Genomic DNA, 24,341 nt, shown 5'->3' with positions numbered 1-24,341 from the left:
CACGTGTGTGACATCACACATCGCTGCCACAGTGGGAGGGGCCAACGGAGTGGCCTGCCGCAGCTGCAACATGTTGGGTTGCCCGGCCAGGCACCCACAGTAAAAATTTTGTGGGTGCCTCAGCAACCAAGGCCCCCAAGAGATGGCACCTATTACCCTGGATCTCTCTGGGCAGCCCAATCCAGGAGCTATCTATATGCAACTCTTCCAAAGCCCAGTCAACCTGGTCCTGGTTTCAGCAGAATCTGGTGCACAGCCTTAGCTGAAGTGGCAGTGTGCCATTCACTGTGCTATATTAGTCTCTACTGTTCCAATCCACAGTTCTAAAAATGCTAAATCAGGCTCTCTAAAGTGGCACACTTTTAAAAGGACAGCAAGTGCACTCCTCCCAGACATCTCTTAAAGGGCAGAAGCATAGCGCCAAGACAAGGCTGAAGCCATGCACTCCCTGCTAACAGCTGCTTATTGCAGGTTGTAAATAAAAGCAGAGTTTCCAAAACTCCTGTGAGACACCCTCTTGCACAACCCAGGTGGCACCAGTAAGATTCAATAAAGCCAGTGGGACTACCTGTGAGTAAATTTGCATAACCTAACATTTATGGGTGCCTCCCGACTGTCACTGTTTCATAGGGTGGATTCAAGCACATTCTGGAACTTTAGGTTTGCACAGTTAAAGTACTGAGCCGTCCTAGTGCAAAAAACACACACACATGTGCACTTTTTGTAGCTAGGAAAGTGATGAGGAAAATGCACTGAAAAAATATGGGATGAACAAGCAATTAAAGGGACAGCATATAAATTGTTGTTGTTGTTGTTTAGTCGTTTAGTCGTGTCCAACTCTTCGTGACCCCATGGACCATAGCACGCCAGGCACTCCTATCTTGCACTGCCTCCCACAGTTTGGTCAAACTCATGTTCGTAGCTTCGAGAACACTGTCCAACCATCTCGTCCTCTGTCGCCCCCTTCTCCTAGTGCCCTCCATCTTTCCCAACATCAGGGTCTTTTCCAGGGAGTCTTCTCTTCTCATGAGGTGGCCAAAGTATTGGAGCCTCAGCTTCATGATCTGTCCTTCCAGTGAGCACTCAGGGCTGATTTCCTTAAGAATGGATAGGTTTGATCTTCTTGCAGTCCATGGTACTCTCAAGAGTCTCCTCCAGCACCATAATTCAAAAGCATCAATTCCTCGGCGATCAGCCTTCATTATGGTCCAGCTCTCACTTCCATACATTACTACTGGGAAAACCATAGCTTTAACTATACGGACCTTTGTAGGCAAGGTGATGTCTCTGCATATAAATACCCGTAAGCAATTCAGGATGAATCCTTATTGTGATATAACCACCCTATGGACAAATCAGAATCAATGCTCAATGAAGACCGCAAGCAAAATAGGATGAAAGGTCAACTGAAAGTGTACAAAGGCATGGAATATTGTGGTATTGATCATATATACTGGAATGATATGGTGTTATGGTCTCTCAAGGGTGTCTCTCTCCCCCCACTCCCCATTCCTGCTAAAGAGGCAAAAACTGGTTGGTCAAATTTAGCCAGGCAGACCCCCTTTAATAGAAAGGTCAGCACTAAAGGGTCCTAGAATGGTCTTTCCTTTGTATGGCTAAGTAAATGGCAGGAGAATTTATGCAAAGGGGGATTAGCTTCCCCCTCCCCCTCCCAGCTACAGAAATGTGCTAATTTGATGGGGGAAATGAGCAGTTCAGAGTCAAACAGAGGCGCTACAGATCAGAGAGCTTAAATGGAACTCCGGAAGCATCTTTAGACTTGATCCACCCCCATGGGAGCAGTAAACTTTGGGTTATTAATCTGTGAATTGCCACCTAATCTCAACCAGTATATTTGTAAATAAATGCAAATGCCAAAAAAAAAAACCCCAAAATGCCAAAGGAAACCAAGCATCAAGGTAAGTCCTGGAAGACTTGAAACCTTGGTGCTCAGAGAACCAAAAGGACTATACATTTCTTTAAAATAAAGTAAAAAAATGCTGCACAGGGTGGACATATCCCATCATGCATGGCATGGTTTTCACAGGCATTGCATGTGGTATTGTGAGGTCCCCTCCAAAAGCACAATCTCTTGGTCAAATTTAGCCTCCGGAAAATCTAGGCATGAAGTCTTTCCTTTTGGGGGGAGGGGCTGGCTCCGGTGACCCCTCTAAATCCAACTTCTGCGAAGAGGAAGTTAGCAAGGGATAAATAAATGTGTGCATCAGTATTCAACCTTGCTCCAAATATACACACCCATGTGTGTGAATTCTCACATCCACCCCAGGTCTTTGCAAGCTGTCCTATTGACTTAATTGTGCTATCTGTGCCACAAACTCCAGCATGCTTGTAATTTATGCCATCAAAACGTTCCAGTGTTTAACTGGTAGCCAGAAATTGACTGTATTTGCACTGTTATGTTTTTGCACAATTATTTATTGTTTCATATCATTTTTTACTGTAAGGAGCTCAATGCAATATAGAGGTGTCCCCCCCCCTTTTGTCTTCACAACAACAGTGCAATGTAGGTTAGGGTGAGTGATGGTGACTGGCCCTCTCAGTGAGGATTCGAACCCAAGCCTTTCTGGTTCTAGTCAGGCACTACGGCACAGGGGCTTTTACTATTGTTTTATGGTTATCCAAGTGGATAGCTCAGTTGGTCAGTGTGTGGTGCTGATAAATCCAAGGTTGCCGGTCCGATCCCCATATGGGACAGCTCCATATTCCTGGATTAGATGATCCTCAGGGCCCCTTCCAGCTCTACAATTCTATGATGGGACCACTAGGCAGAGAGTAGATTTTCCCCTTCACTCTCCCCGATTGGTGCTGGCTGTTACAATCCCATGTTATTTTGATTGGCAGTACTAGAATCCTCGAGAATACCCATCTGCTTTCTATAGCTGCCCTGTCTTCATCTATGAAATTTAACTGGCAGCCTTAGCAGAGAGTGCTGTGTTTGAAGTGACAGAAAGATAGAGACCCTTAAAATTCCAATGGGCACATGATAGATCACCACCCCATGCTGCAGGGGGGAACTATAAATGCTGATGTGCCACTTAAGAAAAAGTAATACTCAGCCTTAAAATATAGTTCAAACTCTGGAAAATCTGGAGAGCTTCTTGGCTTACTTTAATTGGATCAGCTAAACTTATAAATCTTCCAGGATGAAAAATATATCTATCTGTGTGTCAGCACATGCATTCAACTGAGACACCCTGAGGACTAAAAGCACATTGATCAGTGATTGCAGAGAATTTAAAACCTAGCAATGCACAGCTACCCAGAAGTAAGCCCTACTGAGTTCCTTGGGGCTTACTTGCAGAGATGTGGATATAGGATGGCATCCTACATTTCACATATCAAAAGGGCTTCTTAAATACCATACTTGTTTCTAAACTTGCCCAGTTTCAGTTTCCTAAATATGTGGAGCAATCACTTAAAGGAGAGGGTAATCTGCTCCTCGTTGCAATTAATATTTAAGCTACCTCTTAGGAACAGTCGCTTATACTTCAAGAAATATGACTTATGGTCTGAGCCCATGATCAGATCTGTCCTTAAGAACAGGACATAACTGAGGCTGTGACAATAATGCAGAGTCACAGATGGACCCAGGAATGGGGCATGGCACAGATCCATAGTGTTCTGTTATTTTTTTAAAGCACCATTTTGGTAAGTTTGGTAAAATGCATCTCATGCTCCAACAGAATGTGAGAAAGTGTTTCTGTAATTCTAATCAGGCTTTGGGGCGGGCTGTGCATGATAAGGCAGCCTCCACTTCTATTAACCCTCTCCTGTCCAACTCCATAAGAACCCTACAGGACCAGCCATGGTGGCCAATCAGGTGCCTATTGGAAGCCAACAAGCAGGAAATTGGTGCAATATCGCCCTCCCACTTGTGATTCCCAGCAACAGGTATTGATATATAGTACCTCTGTTACTAGGGATGCGGGTGGTGCTGTGGCTTAAACCACTGAGCCTAGGGCTTGCCGATCAGAAGGTTGGCGGTTCGAATCCCCGCGACGGGGTGAGTTCCCGTTGCTTGGTCCCTGCTCCTGCCAACCTAGCAGTTCGAAATCACCTCAAAGTGCAAGTAGATAAATAGGTACCGCTACAGCAGGAAGGTAAACGGCATTTCCGTGTGCTGCTCTGGTTCGCCAGAAGCGGCTTAGTCATGCTGGCCACATGACCCGGAAGCTGTACGCCAGCTCCATCAGCCAATAACGCGAGATGAGCGCCGCAACCCCAGAATCGGTCACAACTGGACCTAATGGTCAGGGCTCCCTTTACCTTTACCTTTACTTCTGTTACTGGAACTTAAGAACTTATTGGATCAGACCAGTAGCCCATCTAGTCCAGCATTCTGACCTAAGCTAAGCACAAGAGCACTTTCTTCACCTGCCATTCCCAGCAACTGGTATTCATTGTACTGTCTCCACCTGGGATGCAGGTGGCAGTGTGGTCTAAACCACTGAGCTTCCTGGGCTTGCCAATCGGAAGGTCGGCGGTTCAAATCCCTGTGACAGAGTGAGCTCCCATTGCTCCGTCCCAGCTTCTGCCAACCTAGCAGTTCGAAAATATACCAGTGCAAGTTGATAAACAGGTACCAATGTGGTGGGAAGGTAAACAGTGTTTCCGTGTGCTCTGGCTTCCATTGCACCAGAAGTGGTTTAGTCATGCTGCCAACATGACCCAGGAAGCTGCCTGTGAACAAACGCTGGCTCCCGAGGCCTGAAGCGAGATGAGCGCCACACCCTTTGACTTAACTGTCCAGGGGTTATTTACCTTTACTGTCTCCACCAGTGGAGGCAGAACATAGCCACAGCTTTTTTTACAGCTGGAACTCAGTTCTGGCACCTCTCAGGCGGGCGCCATTGCCATCGTAAGAGAACAAGGGCCGTGTTCCATCGTGCACCGCTTTTTCTAGAAAAATAGCACTGAACTGTGCCATTGTGTCTAGTAGTCATTGGAGTCATGTGTGTCATCTTAAGCCAATCTCCTAAAATGCTGTTATTTATTAAAAGAAAAAAGAAATGCCCTAAGTAAAATAATAACATGAAGCAAATTCTCTCAGAAATAAAACATAATTAGGGAACAGCACACTCTGGGACGGAAAGCTTAATTTCTCTGCACTAATGATTATATACTCCTGAAGTCTGAGGTCTGTCATGTAAGATCTAGGCAGGGGCCCTGGCTGAACAGCAGCATATTTGAACAGCCTGCCAAAATAGTCATCTGACTAGGCAATGGCTAGTTTCACATGATCACTTTAGCACTTGCTACCAACAATTTCTGGGCACGGCATGGATTCATGTGCTGAAACGCATCTCACGACAAGTTTCAAGAGGCAGATGGCAGAAGCCACTGGGTGCAGAAAAGCAAATGTAATGCCAATGCATATCAGACCCCTGAGGCTTCCTTCGGAGGAAACTGCCCCCCCCCCCGGGCCACCTCCAATATGTAACTATAATATTCTAGCTCAATTTGTTTTGCTCCAAGTTAAGGGAAAGTAGATCAGGGGAAATACAAAAAATGTATTCTGCTCAGGTTCGCTGCTCACAGAGAAGCTGCTGTCTCCAAGCTGGACTAACACCAGACAATGTAAGCTCATACAAGGACATTTTCACTTCTCTTCTTACTGTGGTTAGAGCATTCTAGCAACCAAGCAAGAGGTTGGGGGCAGCTTGAGTCAGGATCAAGCTAGACGTGCAGTGAATTCTACATGTGGGTTGGATGCTGATGGGTAGAGTAATACAGCCATAATAATAATAATAATAATTTATTTATACCCCGCCCATCTGGCTGGGTTTCCCCAGCCACTCTGGGTGGCTTCCAACAGAACATTAAAATACAACGATTTATTAAACATTAAAAGCTTCCCTAACCAGGGTTGCCTTCAGATGTCTCCTAAAAGTCTGGTAGTTGTTTTTCTCTTTGACATCTGGTGAGAGGGCGTTCCACATGACGGGCGCCACTACCGAGAAGGCCCTCTGCCTGGCTCCCTGTAACTTGGCTTCTCGCAGTGAGGGAACCGCCAGAAGGCCCTCGGCGCTGGACCTCAGTGTCCGGGCAGAACCATGGGGGTGGAGACACTCCTTCAGGTATACTGGACGGAGGCCATTTGTGTTGGGCCGAGGTTGTGTGAATTAGGTGGAGGTTTTCCTCTGCCCAGCTCTCCTGGTTCAGCCAACCTGCCAGCAGCTGAATGGGCAAGTGGACAGAAGGCTCACTGATGAGTTCCTGGCTGGCAAGAGCCAGCAGAAAGTCCCTAAACAGGATGTTCTGCATCATAGAACTGAACGCATAAAATAAAACTATACTTTCACACCTCTTGCCTATTTCAGTCAAGGCAACATATCCCTCCAGAGTAGAATCTGTGAGAGTGGAGGTCTGGCCTTCCCAGGGTTTAAATTGATGTACAAGGGCAAGGAAAGGCCACCAGTCATCCAAAAAAGTGTTCTGTTCTCTCTCAGAGTATAGTGAGCCTCCAATAAGTTTACCAGCAAGTTCCAATTGCCATATTCAGCCTGTCACCTACCCAAGGCAAAGCCTTCTTCGTTTCCCCCAAATGGGCCATTTCCATTCAAGATGCAATTAAAAATGTATTTTATTATTGGAGCCTGAATAAATGAGTGTGCTATTTTGCCCTTGGAAAATAGAGAGAGTGAAGTTCCATGATGCTCTCCTGTCGCACCACTTTCCTAGTGACTTGTTGATATCTATTCTTCATTAAGGACATTCACAAGTAACACAGGGGTGTGTGAAAAACCATTTTGGATTGCAGCACTCTTGATCAGATGAGCACCATACACTTCAAATTAATTTGATCTGTCAAGCTTCCTAATGGCATTCTCTTAAAGAATAATAGCAGATACTGTAATGAACCTATATAAAAATTAATTAAGAATCCTCCACGAGTTTGATATAGGAAATATCAGTCAATGTCCTTTGCTGTTGCTCAGCCAATACTCTGGTTTCGAGGATACCAGCTCAGTCAAGAGCAGCAGATGCCTAAAACTAATTAGAAACATAATTTGAAAAGATAAACTTGATCACTGCAGAAAGTACAACATAAACCAGATCATAATGATTTGGTGTAATATACATCATGCATTAAACTACCCTCTGAAAACCTTTCCGTATTAATGATGAAAGATACCAGTTACATTGTCTAAATGGTTACAGCCTCATTTATCACTAACACCACTCCTGCCCAAAATGATTTTTTTTAATCAGCTAGCCATGAATTGTGAAAGCACAGAAAGAGAAGCCAGCCCCATTTTTTTGCAGGATTCCTTCACTGGTATTTTTTTTAAAAAAAATTGGACACCACAGTCTCTAAATGGGGAGAGGTTCAAGGAGTTCCAGTAAAACATTAGAATCATAGAATTGTAGAGTTGGAAGAGACCACAAGGGCCATCCAGTCCAACCCCCTGCCAAGCAGGAAACACCATCAAAGCATTCTTGACATATGCCTGTCAAGCCTCTGCTTAAAGACCTCCAAAGAAGGAGACTCCACCACACTCCTTGGTAGCAAATTCCACTGCCGAACAGCTCTTACTGTCATGAAGTTCTTCCTAATGTTTAGGTGGAATCTTCTTTCTTGTAGTTTGAATCCATTGCTCCGTGTCCGCTTCTCTGGAGCAGCAGAAAACAACCTTTCTCCCTCCTCTATATGACATTCCTTCAGTTGGGTTTCCTTGGAATGAAGATCACTGGAGACCAATAGTGTTTTCTGCGATATAAAATTTTATTTATAATCCTATACTGGCTGAGTATGAAATTCACAGCATGAACACTCCAGTGGATCCTGCCTTCCCGTCAGGTATTTTTTGCATGGGAGTAGAGCACCCAAGCCACAGCTTTGGATTCTGCACAGAAAGCAGTTCAGTTCTCTGTTTCTTTCCAGTCCCCGTCCCAAAACTGCCTGGCCATACAGAGAGACCTTGATGACATCATCTCCAGCGAAAGGAACAGAAAGAAATAGCCACTTCAGTTCACCTTCCATAAAGATCTCCAGCTAGATTCTGTACAACTCATTGCCCTAGCTGACATTACAAAGCAGATACTTAACAGACTAGATTATTTTCTTAACAAAGAAACTGGTTTGACCTTTTCCCCTTTCCCTTTTGCAATCTTCCTCTTCTGCGGAATTTTTCAGCTTTAAATTCACAGGAATGTAAGGGACCCTCAAACGACACCCAACTATAACTGTTTTGAAGTCTCGGACCCTGTAACTTTCCTTACTGGAAAAAGTCAGATTTTGAAAAAGAAGGTTTTTCGCGCAAAGGCGCCAAATCCATTTTTGTTGTGTGGTGTGAATTTGTCAGCCTGCGACTGAATCCCATCTGCAAAATAACGGCAGCTTGGAAGCAGCTCGAGAAGGTGAGAAATGTGGATTTCTGAAATGGGATGCTTCAAAGTTCTTGTTGGTTAGTTTGTGTAATCGGTACATCCTCCAGTACAGGTTTGCACCAGCACTCCATGTAAATGAAAAGCCGGGGAAAGGAAACGAAGGTTCATTAACTGGATTATAATTTATAGGCCTGTACTTTTCACATAAGAATCTGGAGAAAGTCAGTGGAAAAGAGCAAGGCATGCTCCTTCACGCCATGCAGCCCAAGTAACAAGTGCCATAACCCAATTTTTCCTTTCCTACTGAGCCAGCACTTCAGTGTTCAAAGCAGAATGCATGCTGCCAAGATGATAAAGCTCCACTGCTCCAGTACGAGGCCAGCGTTATAAGAAAAAGCTCGCCGCCTTCCCAGAATAGACTCTATTGCAGAGGAGACTCATCTGTAACTTCCTGTGGACAGCCTTTCTCCTGCTGCAACACGGATATGATTGGCACTGTGCAGCTGATGCCAAGCATTCCTCTGTGTGCATGAGTTCCCTGTGTGGCAGTGTGCTATCCCTAATAGAAGTGCTCCTGTTCAGAGTGCCAGCCAGCCAGCCTGCCATTTGCCATGGCCTTGGACTAGGAATCTTCAGCTGCAGAGTCCTCCTGGGAGACCAGGGTTCGAATCCCCATTCAGCGACCTTAGGCCCATCACCATCTCTTAGCCTGTCCTACCTCACACAGATGTTGTGAGGGTGAAAAGCGGGGGAGGAGAACCATGTACACCACCTTGGAAGAAAGTGGTGGTATATAAATATAATAAATACATGAATAAATAAATAGCAGCAGCACCAAGGGTGAGAAAGATTCACCCCTTCTAGTCCTTCTGCACATAGCAGCTTCTACACAACTGGGAATCCTCATAAGTCAGAGCTCCCAACAGCACAGAAGCTTATAAGCTTCTCCAGTCAAATGCATGCAGGAGCTGTCTTCAGATATTTGCGCTCAATGTGCAAAGGTCTCAAAGGAGCCTCAGCACATGGAGACAATCTATGCCTTTTCCCTGTAAGAAATGTCCTGCCTGTATCTAATAGCAGAGACCTCCAACCCGCCCCTATCTTTTGAAAAAGACAGGCAGACTCCAAAATGTCAACTGTTTCTTCAAACCTCCAAAGAAATACATGCAGTCAGTCAAACCATCTGGGACATCGGTTGTTATAAAAAGAGCTTTTATCTGCAGACTTCTAATCAAAGTAATTCATTCAGGAGGAACAGCAAATGAGTAATTATCCATATTATATCACCAGTCTATATATTGATACACGAGGAAATTTTAAAGGTTCCAAATCAATGTTAAATAGGAACACAGGAAGCTGTATTGCACTGAGTCCAACAAAACTGCAAGTAAAATGTAAACATTTGGAGAAATGCTGATTTATTTATTTTTTTCATTCGGCCTTAAACAAAAAGAGACCTGATGCAGAAATGCGGTGAAAATAACGTAAGGTTGAAGACATGAGAAACAGAGAGACCAAGACTGACAGATCCATTTATCCCTATCTGTCATCCCACACAAAAATCCCTGCACATTTTAGGAAATTCAGCAGACTACAACGCCTCAGAAAAAGTATCTATGCCTACAAATTTCATTGACTTCTGCAAACATTTTTTTAAAAAAAGTATAGGCCTTTGTTTATCTCCACATTCTAGTTGACAAAGACATCTAATGGTTTTTAAATGAGTCAAGGTGACCAGCTTGGATCCAGGGTGAAGCATAATGTTACTCTGTGGTTCTAAGGCGAGGCAACCCCCTATCTCAAAGACGGAGAATTCGACAACCCTTCAGAGGCCACTGACCATAGCTGTCAACTTTTGGATTTGAAAATAAGGGATCAGCAGCCTCACCTGTCCCGAGGACAGTCTACGGTATATCAGTGGGATAGCAGTGGGAAACGGCACTGGAATAAGGAAATTTCCAGCAAAAAAACGGGAAGGTTGACAACTGTGGCTTGGAATAAGGGAGTTTCCCGCAAAAAAAAAGGGAGGGTTGGCAGCTATGCCACTGACTGATGTCAATCACCCAACATCATGTGACATCAGATGCTTGAAACTTCAGGCCACAACTCCAAAGGAAGAATCAGGGTCACTCTCACAGTGAGCTCAGTAAATGCATCTAAAGTAAAGAATACCATATTAAGATGACTGAAGGAACAAACTCAGTCTAAAGCCTGCAGCTAACTCCATCAAAAGTACTTTGTAAAAATCTCTGCAGAAGTTTGATACTCACATCTCTTGGCAAAAAAATTTGGAGGCAGAAGTAAAGAAATCCAAGCGAACTATTGTACCTGGTGGTTGGCAAAGAGAGCTAGCTGCTATTTGACTTTTTCTTACAAAAAACAACACATGCTAGCATATTTGCAAGTATCAGTGCAATTTACAGTTTGCAATGATTACACATATACATCAGAACAAAAGAGATTTCTATACCCATTGCACAACCTTGAAGTAGCTAATCTTTTGGAACCATTCAGTACACCAGTTAACACAATTAATTCCCTGTTGGGAGTCTTAAATGACTGCCTGGGAAATTCACTTTATTAGACCCATTCTGAGGGAAGAATATGATGTCTTTGAATCAAACCAAACAGTTCTCAGGCTGTCAGGCAGGAGAGGAACCAACCCCCACGGCAGGTTGCCAGGAACGGAAAAGGAAAGGAAAAGTCCTCACCAACGGCTTTTTATTCAATATTCACAGAGGGAGGCTTGGGAATAATGGTGTTGCCCCAAGTGACTCTCCACCCCCTCCCTCTCTCCCACTTCCTCATGCATCATCGCTACGGGTGCTGAAAAGTGCCATTTGCCTTTGAGCTCTTTGCTCTCCTACTTTCAATGCTCGCCGGATTCTGGGAGGGGGGTCTGGAATGCTTTCTAAAGACACTGTGTCCATCAGCTTTTCCTCTCATCTGCCTCTGAGCTGTGATCTCCCTCAAACCCCTGTTGTAATTCTGAACTATCTTCTTCTTCTCTGGAAGGTTCAGGCTGGGGAGGTGGTCTCCACCATTCCTTCTCTGCCCAGTCCCTGACACAGGCTTACTCTCTGCATGACATTTTCTCCCTATTGAGAGATAATTTCCACATTAGGAAACCTGTGCATATCATCACTTGTGAAGTGTGGCACAAACATTTATTCCGTACTGAGAGTACACCGATCAAGAAACTGACTCAAACCACACTTCCCCAGCACATACAGCCAAGAGGAGGGCCATAGCTTGATAACAGTGTGCATTGTGGTTTGTATGCACCTAGGTTGAACCTAGAATGAACCAAGGTTCAATCTCCAGGTAGAGATTGAAATCCAGGAGTGCTGCAGGCAGGTATAGGCAATTGAGTTACAAGGACCATAAGGCAGCTTCCAATGTTTCTACTAGGGCTGGGCAATATCTGCTTTCCAACATTGCAATATACCATGATATCTGAAATAAGGGTGGAGCTATGTCGAGGCATTGGCTGGCTTCATGGTTTTTCCCGCATCATGATTTTTGCCAGCACCTGATCCTGTGATTCACTGGCCCCTGCAGGAGGCAGGGGAGAGCTGAGCCAGCAGAGTTAACAGGGGCTGCAGGAGTTGAATGAAGCCTTGGTTGGCCTCACATTGTGATTTTTCCAAAGCACACACCATGATTCGTGATGTATTGCCAGGTCAAAAATTATGAAACCAATATCACTGTGTGGACTTCAAACCAGTTTCGGACAATATATCACCCAGCCCTAGTTCCTGCAGTAAAATAAATGCTTCAAAAGTGAGAGCAAAGAGGGAGAGAAAGAGAGAAAGAGATGAAATGATCAAACAGCATTTCAGACAAATTTGTTCTTGATCCTGGTAAGATGCAGTTAATCACCCAAACCATATATTCAGTGACTAACAAAACAGAGATGTGAAATTCTTGCAGCAAATCGTTTCGGCTTCCTCCTTTGTGAGCTGCTCTGGTTAAAATGATGCTGTTTTTAAGGTGGAAGATGCAGGGCTTTGAGGGTAGAATGCTCAGAGGGGCTTCCTTTGCTGAACTGCAGTGGTGCTGGTACTATTCTCTAGGTTGAGGCCATGCATTACTGATGTACATCTAGAAGTTCTTGCTTTTAACATCATTGGATTTATTGGCATCTCTGTAGCAATTATTGACAAGTCTAACAGCCTGTGGTCCTCCAGAATCACAGTGTATAGCAACAGGGTTGCTCCATTTTTTTGGGGGGGGGGTCAAAATCGCCAATATATGGTGTGTTACAGAGATTATTGCCAGGTTGGGAGAAGACTTGTGTATGAAACAGATCTCCAGCTGCCATCAACATGAATTAAAGACCTTTAGATGCTAGTACCAACAGCAGCACTGAAGATGGAAGGATCACTGAATGGTCTATTTCTATAACATTCTGGGCTGGGTTTCAGCAAGTGCTGAATATTCCCCCCCCCCTTGCAGTTTTAGTTTCTGTAACTCAATTCCACCAGGAAAGCTAGACTAGTCACTGATTAGTATTGCTTTACTATTTAACTTATACTAAAATTGATATCCTACCAATAAACTTAAATAAAAGCTGTCTTGGTAGCTTTTTTCAGCCCCAAAGGGATATAGAAGGACATTATTTACAACATATGAAGTTAAATTCTCAGTGGAGCTCATGCAATCAATAAAACAATAAAATCATAGTAAGGCAATAACACACTAAAATCACAACCAAGAGGCAACACATAAAAGTTGCAGCCTCAGCCTCCTTAAACCTCCCAGCTCTTTTCATTTAAAGATCAATTGGCTCTGCCAGGTTAATGTTGACCAGCATACAAAGCATCGTATTTCATTTCCTAAAAGCCCTCTTTCACATAAGTCTTAGTTATATCAACAAAGGAATTCTGTGAGTCCCAGATCACACAACATAAATTATGCATTGGACTCAGACTTCTTGCTATACATACGTTTGTCTGTACACCCCCCACCACCACCACACACACACATATGTACAGAAGCTACAATTCTGAAGTCTAAGTATCTGGCTAAGGTCAAATTTGCTCCAGTTACAACTGCTGTTTAGGCCAAAACATTCCAAAGCTCTATTTCAAAATATAAGATGCTTCCAAATTAGATGTTTACTCTAGAAATGCCATCTGTTGCTCATGCACTTTTTGTGGGGGAACCAGACCACATCACTGCTACTAGGGTTGTCAGACTCAATAGAGGACAGGACTTCTGTGCCTTTAATTGCCCTGCTCTCTTTTGAGTCTGGAAACCTTAAAGAGAAACCAGCAGACCCTGTTCCGCCTGGCCTTTGGGTTGGACTTAGTCTGACCCCTGTGTTTTCCTCCCTCATGGCTTGGATTTATGGACTACTTAAAATGAGGCTGCATTTTAAATTTTAATACTTTATTTTAATCTGTATTTTAATTAATTGCTTTTTATGTTTTATTGTAATTTTATTGGTGTGAGCCGCCCTGAGCCCGGTTTTGACTGGGGAGGGTGGGGTATAAATAAAAATTTATTATTATTATTATTATTATTATTATTATTTAATTTCCAAGCAAAGCGTCTGCTGATTTCTCTTTAAGGTCTCCAGACTCAAAAGAGAGCAGGGCAATTAAAGACACAGAAGTCCTGTCCTCTATTGAGTCTGGCAACCCTACTGCTAGCCCATTGCATTCTTGATTTTTCTGTGTTGTCCTCCCACTCCCCCTGGAAATGATTAATCAGTTCTTGTTCTCATGGAAGTAAGTTACTGTTTAGTTTTTTAAAATAGCCGAAGATTTCTATTTCTCAGTAAATGAGAACAAAAAATACAGAGAAGATTCCAGGAATGTGTTCATAGCTGCCAAGTTATCCCTTTTTTTAAGGGATTTTCCCTTATTCTGAATAGGCTTCCTCGCGAGAAAAGGGAAAACTTGGCAGCTATGATATGCGTTCTCTCTCTCTCTCTCTCTCTCTCTCTCTCACACACACACACACACACACACACGTCTGTATACCAGGAACTAACTAATTATGTGATAATGTAGCCCTCAATAATTATTAATGTTGCAGCTATGCTGAACAGGAATCAATTAATGGCAGAAACATCTAATAAAAGTTGTGGGAACTTCTGCTGATCATCACTTACTTCTGGGTAAACATTATTGAAGGCTCTTGGCCACAGGACTAGATTCTGATCTTAAGCACTGTGTTATATTTAGTGTTGGCTGGAGCCACCGATCTCATTCCACTTTTAGCTGATGGCAGGAAAGCAGTACCTCAACAGTGTTCAAGGTCCCCTGCCTAGCAGCAGCCTTAGTTTCATTCTCTTTGCTAGCGAACCAATTTAAACTGAAACAAGTCAATTCCGAGGGGGGGGAAAGACAGCAGACACCCAGGGGCTTATGACCAAGTCTCTTTGAAGCGATACCTTAACTGTGATTCCTGCTATCTGAAAACACTAAAACCTCCATCAATATCTTTTCTAAATTCAGTCCAGTCACTGCTAAGAGATTTGCAAGGTTGGATTTGACGGAATCGGCGCCCACATGAGGCATGCAAAAGGTAGCATTTCAAATTTCAAGGACTAAAGCGCTCAGAGAACGTCTGCTCTATAAAGGTCCAAAAGGATAGGGGAAATGAGTCAATTACCAATTACCATACAGAGGAGAGAGACCAAGCAGTGCTTAGTTGCTAAGGGCTCTCTCTCTCTCTCTCTCTCTCTCTCTCTCTCTCTCTCTCTCTCTCTCTCTCTCTCTCTCTGTGTGTGTGTGTGTGTGTGTGTGTGTGTGACACCATTCACACAGGTTCCTTTGCCCTCCTGCAGCTTCCTTCCCCACAGCATTGCTCCAGGCACTTCAATTAGCTCACTTTGGTATTAAGAGTTCAGCTAGAGGAGAAGCAAAAGCAGCTTTTGTAATGGAGGTAATGGACTATGTGGGATATCTTGCCGGAGGGTTACCGTGTTTCCCCCTTTTTAAGACACCGTCTTATAACTTTTTTTCCTCAAAAAAACACAGGGTGGCTTACTTTCGGTGGGATGTCTTATTTTTTTATTACTGGTACGGTTTTTACGGCTCAGGGCGCTGCTGGGCTCTCTTGAGTGCTCGGCGCTGCAGCAGCCACCTGTTCTGAGTGGCGGGGCTGCAGGAGTCCTTGGCCGGGCCAGGCGGAGGCCGCTGGCTCAGGCGCTCCGCCTGCCACTGCAGGGCGCTCCAAGCTCCTTGGCCGGGCCAGGCAAGGAAGAAGCAGTGAGCCCAGTGGTGGCGGCAAGCATGGAAGCGGCAGGGATGACTGTGGGCGAGAAGGTGGAGCGCGGGAATGCAGCCAGCAAGGCGAGAGCGCGATCAGCTGTTAAGCGGAGCTCTTGGAGCGCCACTTCACAGCTGATCGCACTCCTGCAGTGCCGGCCGCATGGAGTGACTCTGTGAGTGGAGGTGCCTGTGGGGGTTGGTTTCCGCAGCGCGGAAGTATGCCTTATTTTCGGGGTATGTCTTATACTTCTCAAATGCTTAAAAACTCTGCCATGGCTTACTTTACGACTACGTATTAAAAAAGGGGAAACAGGGTACCTGCACGGTCCCCACAGCTGAATTTAGGCTTCTGCTTTCACCATGACTGGGGCAGAGCCTGATTTAAACACAGGCTTCCTCAACCTCGGCCCTCCAGATGTTTTGAGACTACAATTCCCAGCATCCCTGACCACTGGTCCTGCTAGCTGGGGATCATGGGAGTCGTAGGCCAAAAACATCTGGAGGGCTGAGGTTGAGGAAGCCTGTTTAAACACATTGGTTTTAGCCATCATCACATCTAAGCTGGTGTAACCACATGTAGCGCTGATGGCCAAAGAGCCCTCCTCTTCCTCCAGGCCTAACCAGAGTGAAAGCCGCAGAACAACACAGGAGTAGGGAATCTCTTTCAGCCTGAGGACCACATGCAGTTCTGGGCAATGTTCCAGGGGCCACTGCTCAGTGGTGGTTAAGGCCACAGGCAAAAGTGGACAGCAATGAATGTCAATGTTACCTCTGTGCAGTAGGCTAGTTTCTACACACACACAAACACACACCACCCTTCTCCATCTTTCACCCAGGCAAGCAACGAACATTAACAGAGTTTGAGGAAACATTTCAGCCAATCCGAAACACTCAAGGAGGGTACAAAGCATGACCGGTGAGGGGTGTGGCACTCCAAGAGCCAGAGAAAGACACCAGAAAAGTACATTGAAAAATTTGGAGACGTGCCAGTTTCTAAGGGTTGCTGCATTGCAGTTTGCATCTTTTCCCACAAAAGTGCAAATTTGGCAAGTTCATCTTTAAATGCAAACTGAATCTAATCTCTCCTCCAACCCTGTCCATTACACAATTTCTCATTTACATCCATAACTGAGAATTACTCATCTTTACACCCATTGTTTCCTGAAATGAATCTAAACCATGAAAAAAAAACCCAATACATAGCTGCCAAGTTTTCCCTTTTCTCGCGAGGAAGCCTATTCAGCATAAGGGGAAATCCCTGTAAAAAAGGGATAACTTGGCAGCTATGCCCCAATACCAGCATAAAGGTTCACCTGATCAAAAACAGCATTTATTTACTCTGATTTTTTTTTCTCCTTCTTCCTTATGGTGCCTGTTTCCTTGGCATATTACCTCATAGGGCAGGTGGGCTGGAGAAAAGCACATTATTGCAGTTCCCCAATCTCTCTGCCAGCAAATATTGAAGCATAGAGGAACACTGCTTGAATGTTTCAAAAGTACAGTAAATGAAAAATTCTCTTTTCTGTTTCAAACCAATTTGAGTTCCCTGCCTCTCTTACAAATGCATTTCTTCACTTTTTCGGTTTTGCTGATCGGAAATGCTTTTCACTTTTGTGAACGTTGCATGGATAAGATGGTATGAGAGCTCACTAGTGTGTAGTTACCCCTGGGGTACTGCATTCTAACCCAAAATGATTGATGAAGGAAGACAAGTAGACATGGCAGTTTCTAGGATAGTAACAACAGCCAAATGACAGTGATTGCCTCCAGACTTTTGGAGGACAGATTCAAACACAAGTTTGTGCAATTAAAGTGGATTGCAGCTGTCATATAACCTTCCCACAAACAAATTAGGATAAATGCTCAGTATAGACCAAATGCACACTCTAACCTCTGCATAGGTTTTGCATAAGTAAATTAGGAGGAATACTCAATAAACACCTCATCTGGAGGAGCCCCGGGGACACTTTAAGGAAGTGAAAAGCACTATGTCTACAAAAGACAGGTAGAAAACAAATTGGGGCAATTCTCTTTTTACAGGTAGTGTAATCAGTAGTATGGAAGCCACTTTGAAATGTTATCACCACTTCAGATTGCAGTTGTTCACACAATCAGCTCCCAATTAATTTGCAATGATTTTCCAAGAGAGAGAGAGCTAACATGAAAGGAGCAAAATAATAATAATACTTTCCACAAACAGCTTCCCAAGCAGGGCAGCCACTCTGCTGTTTTCTGTTCAGGCAGCTACTGTGCTTTTGACTTCTATGCATCAATTGGACCTCAAGCAATAACTTGTTCCTGCCAAGCAAGCATGACAGAGCTCACCAGCTCTGCCTCAGCCCATCTCCAGTCCCCTGCTGTTCCAGAATCCCTGGACATGGTTCAATGGATGGAAGAAGAGAGAAGGGAGAGATTTTTGTGTAAGGTGAGAGGAATCAAGATCCGCTTGTTTTGGTCTTAGTTTGCTGTAACCGAATGTTCCCGGTTTGTGTTTTTTCTTTGCTTGTTTTTCTTTGATATGTAGAATCTTAATAAACTGTTCTTAAAAACTAAAGGAGTGGGGGTGGGGGGAGATTCAGCTGCTTTTAATATCACTTGTTGTTCTTTCCTCTCTTTAATTTCATAGGAACTATCACAACGATGCCTATACATTTCCTACAGTTACATCCTCCACCCTTTGAATCAAAGGGATGTGTGCCATTGGCATACATATCTAGCTCATGGATTGTTCTGTGGGTTTCACATGTCTCTCGCTTTTTATGAAAAGGGGAGGGGAGTAATTATTTCAATGCCATAGGTTTGGGCCATTGTGTGAGTGCCTGTGAAATTATTGCTTTAAAAAACAATTACACATTACAGTAGCGCCTGTTCATCATGCAAAGCTGCTAGCTGACCAGGGCCTAACCTTTTTAAAAAATTAGTCTAATTAGTCAAGAGAATAAAGCAACCACATGAACTCATTCTGGTGCTGTTTTGTTGTGGGAAGGCAGGGAAATGGTCAGTTTTGAAACTGCATTTTAAAACATCTCCTAAGAGGCTTAAAATTAATAGGCTCTGGTTGAGCAATTTTCAGCCAACAGGACTGGTATGAAAAATCCCAAGAAAACATTAGTAGCAAATGTATAGGGAAGGTTCTACTGTGGGACTATTACTCGTGGTAAGGGAGTAATTAAGCATATAAATGGGGAAACTTTTTCCACCTGAGGATCGCATTCTCTTCTGGGCAACCTTCCAAGGCCACATGGCAGTGGTGGGAGGGGCCAGAGGCAAACGTGGATGGAGCAACAAATGAAAATGTCACCCTATATGGTTTGGGACCCAAGTAATCTAAAATAGTGCCCTTCCCAATACCAAGCATCTGAGCCTTATGATCACCATAGGAAACTCTGTTGGTGGTGGGGAGGTGGTGTCTCCATTGGATGGAGGTGAGCCATGACAGGGCCTTCTCCATGGGCGTAGGCAGGGGGGCAGGAGGGGGCAATTGCCCCCCCTAGAAGCAGGGCCACTGGCCAGCCTGCCCCACTGCCCGCCCGGTGCCGTCTCCCTTCTCCCTGGCTGGCTGTGGGGCGGGCGGCGGGAAAGCACCAGAGCCGCGCAAAGCGTTTGGCTGGCTTTCCCTCCCCCGCCCCACAGCCAGCAAGGGAGAAGGGAGACGTCCCTTCTAGCCGGCTGGCTGTGGGGCGGGCGGAGGGAAAGCCAGGCAACCGCTTTGCGCGGCTCTGGGGCTTTCCCTCCAGCTGCCCCAGCGATTGCAGAGGGGGAGGAGGGGATCGGAGCAGCCCGATTTCGGGCTGATCCTGGCTCTCCCTCGTCCCTTCCTATCGCGGAGGGGGAGGAGGGAGTCGGAGCAGCCCGATTTCGGGCTGATCCTGGCTCCCCCTCGTCCCTTAGTATCGCGGAGGGGGAGGAGGGAGTCGGAGCAGCCCGATTTCGGGCTGATCCTGGCTCCCCCTCGTCCCTTCCTATCGCGGAGGGGGAGGAGGGAGTCGGAGCAGCCCGATTTCGGGCTGATCCTGGCTCCCCCTCGTCCCTTCCTATCGCGGAGGGGGAGGAGGGAGTCGGAGCAGCCCGATTTCGGGCTGATCCTGGCTCCCCCTCGTCCGTTCCTATCGCGGAGGGGGAGGAGGGAGTCGGAGCAGCCCGATTTCGGGCTGATCCTGGCTCCCCCTCGTCCCTTCCTATCGCGGAGGGGGAGGAGGGAGTCGGAGCAGCCCGATTTCGGGCTGATCCTGGCTCCCCCTCGTCCCTTCCTATCGCGGAGGGGGAGGAGGGAGTCGGAGCAGCCCGATTTTGGGCTGATCCTGGCTCCCCCTCGTCCCTTCCTATCGCGGAGGGGGAGGAGGGAGTCGGAGCAGCCCGATTTCGGGCTGATCCTGGCTCCCCCTCGTCCCTTCCTATCGCGGAGGGGGAGGAGAGAGTCGGAGCAGCCCAATTTCGGGCTGATCCTGGCTCCCCCTCGTCCCTTCCGATCGCGGAGGGGGAGGAGGGAGTCGGAGCAGCCCGATTTCGGGCTGCTCCGATGTGGCCCCGGCCCCGCCCCTTGGCCCCGCCCCTTGCCCCCCCTGATTTTCATCCTGGCTACACCCCTGGTCTTCTCAGTGGCGCCCCCTCATTTGTGGAATTCACTCCCTATTTAGGTGCATAAGTCTCCCTCACTATTAACTTTTAAGACAAATTAAAACAGTCCATTTACCCAGGCATTTGATGATTGAAAGTTCTGTCCCTGGTCACTGTGAAATTATTAGTGATTGCTTTTAGGAGCTTTGGGCTCTTATTTAGAAGTTTCAATCGTATTGTTTCACTATTGACATATTTACCAACCTGGGCTCCTTTGGAGGATGGTGCAGGATATAAATTCAATGAATAAATAAATAACTGTTATAGCACAGCAGGCTAGTTTCTGGACACACTGACATATCCCTCTCTCCTTCATCCAGAGAAACAAGAGACATTATCAGGAAGGCAATGTCAGGCTATGAGAATGGGGCTAACTCATTGGTAGAGCATCCATGGTAGACAATACTGATCTTGTGTATCAATGGTCTGACTCAGTTTAAACCATATTCCCATGTTCTTAGATCTCCATGCCAGGTGGTGCTCCAAGCAATCTGGAGACAGAATAGACTAGAATAACACAGCATGGTATAGAAACGGGAGAATCAATCTTGTGGACTAGCTATTGGAGCTTGATTGTGCCTGAACCTGTTGCCAATGCTCAAAGAAACCCACTGTGCCATATAGAATGCTTACACCATCTGTGCATTAGCAGAGGGAGGCAGTGCTAAAGAAGCCCATCAGCACCAACCTGATATTTGTTGAGCTGCGTTTTGGGAGCAAAACATAAAAGAGATTTGGGAAGTGTTTAAACCTTAGTGGACAATGACTTCTACTTCTGCTTCTTTGATTCCACACTGTGGGTGCATAGAGGATAACAAGCTCTTTTTCGGAAGTCCACAAATGGATTTTGGGGGAAGGAGTTGCTTTTGCTACTTCAATATATACACTTTCATATTGATTTGAAACGTAAGTGAACATTCTGTAACTTCAGCTCCTGCTGACTTGGAAGGTACCTTTCAATTGTGTGCAATTGTTCGTCTGCCACATTTGTTTTTGAGATTTTCACAGTAAGAGAGAACGCTTAACTCACTTAAGTTCAGGTTGAAAGCAAAGCCATTCATTATTTCATGCTGTTTAATTTAGTATGGAAAACAATGAATTGTTAATAAGACACTCATCAAATTCTCATAAGCTGATTTATTTATACAATGATTAGCTTTTCTTCCTCTCGTGCAATGTTAACAAATCCTGCTAATTCAGCTTATTGTTGAATAGTAGAATGTTAATACTGCAACTTATTCCTCTTCTTAGCTAGATTTTGTTCATTACCCTCCACCCCACACACAAACTTTTGTTTATATTCTACTTCTTTAAAGGTTAAATGGTGGAAGTACTCAGCAGGCAGAAACTTGCAGAGACCCTCCAAGGTTTTCCCAGGTTCGTTCCATTCTCCAAGGTGTTAAAAGCATACCTTACCATGGTTTTCATTGGGGGATCTGCAAGAGCTAAACATGAAATTGCTTAATAAAGACTTGCAATATTTGTTATAGCTTATGAACATTGTGCAGTTGTCATACCTCCTTCATTTATGGGAGATGTAAATTTTATTTCAAGGAACACACTCAGGACAAACTTCTGAAAGGTTGGACAAAAGGAAATGCTAAGTTGTCATGTGTGCTGAGTTGTCATGTGTTCCTGCACAGTTCTCAGATGGGAACGTCCCAGGTACTTGATGCACATACGGTAGTTCACAGGAAACTGGCATTTAAGGTAGTGCCGGTCCATAAGAACTGCTAGATTAGACAAAGCTACATTTTCTTCCAGTGTTCTGGTTTAAATGGTGGTCAAAACTATGTCTCCAGGGAGCAATTGTACCACATTACACTGAAAAACCCTCCTCTCTAAGGCCCTGTCATTTGCAGCAAGGTGACTTGAGCATGTGGTTGTCATGCACAAAATACCTGTGGTTGCTACATCTTTGTTCCCAAAATCGGGATGTCAGGAGGGGCACACCTTATGATCCGGTGCTCACATGTCAACAAGGTCACTGACTCATGCCAGAGTGAACGTCTTTTAGTCCGGCACATTGGCACGATGATGCATGCCAGATCGCCCAAAAAACGGAACATTTCAGGATGCAAACAGAGGCCAGGGCAGTTGCAGGCATGTCATAGGAATCAGCAAGGTTCAATACATAGAAGACAAATTGGTGTTCCACATGTGTGGCTTAATATAGAGAGCACTCGGCACTGAAACTATACCAGTAAGCCAAAAAATAAATGTGTCTATATTTCCCACCAGGTTTCTACACACATGTTATGAAACTAAAAAAAAAAAAAAAAACTAACTCAGAAAGTAAGAAGGGGGTGTTTTCTTTTTCCAAGGTTGGCATTGCCAGGATTTGCCATTGCTGGGCACATGCCAACCCCCCTGGCCTAACTTCTGCTGCTCATTGCTGACCTCACCTCCCATCCTGCCTGACAGCCCTATGGGTTAACCCCAGTGGAAGACGGCAAGTGAAGGAGAAGTGATGACTGGGGTGAGAAGGAGGCATACCCATTCAGAGGAGGGCAGACATTGGGCTAGCAGCACAATCCTAACCACGTCCGCTCAGCAGTAAGTCCCATTGAATCCAATGGGCATCACTCTTAGGTAATTGAGATTGGAGTTGCAGTTTAAGTGACTGTAAAACAGAAACTATTTAGGGAGGCAACACAGACATCTACCAGACCCTCCCCACCCCACCCCAAAAAGCTATAGTTTCCAAGTAGTATCCCATTTCTTCCAACAGTCTTCTCAATTGAGGAAAAGGTTGGAAGAAGTACTACATCCAGCCAAAAAGAGAACTGCGGGGAGGAGGCAACTATAATGCCTTAAAATCTGAGAAGAAGCAGGATCAGTTAAAAGCAACCAGCTCCTAAAATGTGCTACAAGCTCAGATGCAAGCTTCACTGCAGAACAACCCCAGTGTAAGTATAAGCAGACCAAGGCAGGACTGATCACGGACCAGCCAGAAGTCCAAGTGCAGTCATCTCACTAAATTAAAAGCACACTCATCATCTGTCAGTGAATGCAGGTACCTGTATAGCATCCCTGTGGCAGCTTTGACAGTTTGCTGTATCAACAGTCCATGCATGAGCAAAAACTTCTCCAGTAGCTTTTGTTCTGCTGGGCTCCTTAGTTCTCCAGGCCAGCATCTTACTGGAAGGCAAACTTTAGGAATCGTTTTTTGCCTCGGATCTTTCAGAGGTGTTTCACTAGACTTCTGCACACCTCTTTTGGGGGGTGGGATATCAGTACACACTGGCTTGTACAGATTCATCTTCCACTGCAAAAGCCAAGAGCTAAACCCCACACCACTCAGATGTCAGTGTGGTGTAGTGGTTAAGAGCAGTGGACTTGTAATCTGGTGAGCCGGGTTCGCTTCCCCGCTCCTCCACATGCAGTGCTGGGTGACCTTGGGCTAGTCACACTTCTCTGAAGTCTCTCAGCCTCACTCACCTTACAGAGTGTTTGTTGTGGGGGAGGAAGGGAAGAGGAAGGGATTGTTAGCCATTTTGAGACTCCTTAAGGGGAGTTAAAGGTGGGATATCAAGTCCAAACTACTACTCCTCCTCCTCCTCCTCCTCCTCCTCTTCTCCTTCTCCTTCTCCTTCTCCTTCTTCTTTCCACAGGCTTCTCTAAGAACCTCTCGCCATTATGCTTCTGTTTTCAGAAAATGCTGTTTGCTCACTAGATCCCCAGAAAACACTGCTCCATATTTTCCATCCAGTCCCCCAGTAGGTTCTCCTTACCATCTCATTTTAATGAATGCATAAAACGGACCACATGGTCACAAATGGTCAAAGGGAGCTGGGAACCGCCATGGGAATGGAATGACAACCCTGTTTCTCATGCAATTATATTTAGATAAAGAAAAATATGTTTGTTTGGGATTCAGCCCTCAGTTCCAGGCTCCCACAGAGTTTATTTAAAGTCAAGAATGATTGTGTCATCCCCAAATATCCTATAATAATAATAATAATAATAATAATAATAATAATAATAATAATAATTGTATACAGTAGTTATTTCTTTGTTGCAAAGAAACTAAATCTCTTTTTCCTCAAGGTAGTTGTAGAATTTTCCCCAATGCTGAACTTAGAATGTTTTCTTGCTAAAAATAGTTCACCCCTCACCTGCCAATCTATTCTGAGATGTGGTTGT

General features: G+C 45.0%; 1 protein-coding gene across 1 annotated transcript in view; it reads right to left on the bottom strand.

The window, feature by feature from the left end:
* Positions 1–23,596, bottom strand: part of KCNAB1 (potassium voltage-gated channel subfamily A regulatory beta subunit 1) — a 181,678-nt gene extending 158,082 nt beyond the window's left edge. The window contains exon 1 of the mRNA XM_088669836.1: positions 23,216–23,596. Within this exon, the coding sequence (XP_088525962.1) occupies positions 23,216–23,457 (242 nt within the window). The 5' untranslated portion in view covers positions 23,458–23,596. The remainder of the gene's footprint in view (positions 1–23,215) is intronic.
* Positions 23,597–24,341: the final 745 nt, after the last annotated feature.

Source organism: Zootoca vivipara, chromosome 5, assembly GCF_965207765.1.
Source record: "Zootoca vivipara chromosome 5, rZooViv2.hap1.1, whole genome shotgun sequence".
Classification (NCBI taxonomy): domain Eukaryota; kingdom Metazoa; phylum Chordata; class Lepidosauria; order Squamata; family Lacertidae; genus Zootoca; species Zootoca vivipara.
This window is presented reverse-complemented; position numbering and strand designations above follow the sequence as displayed.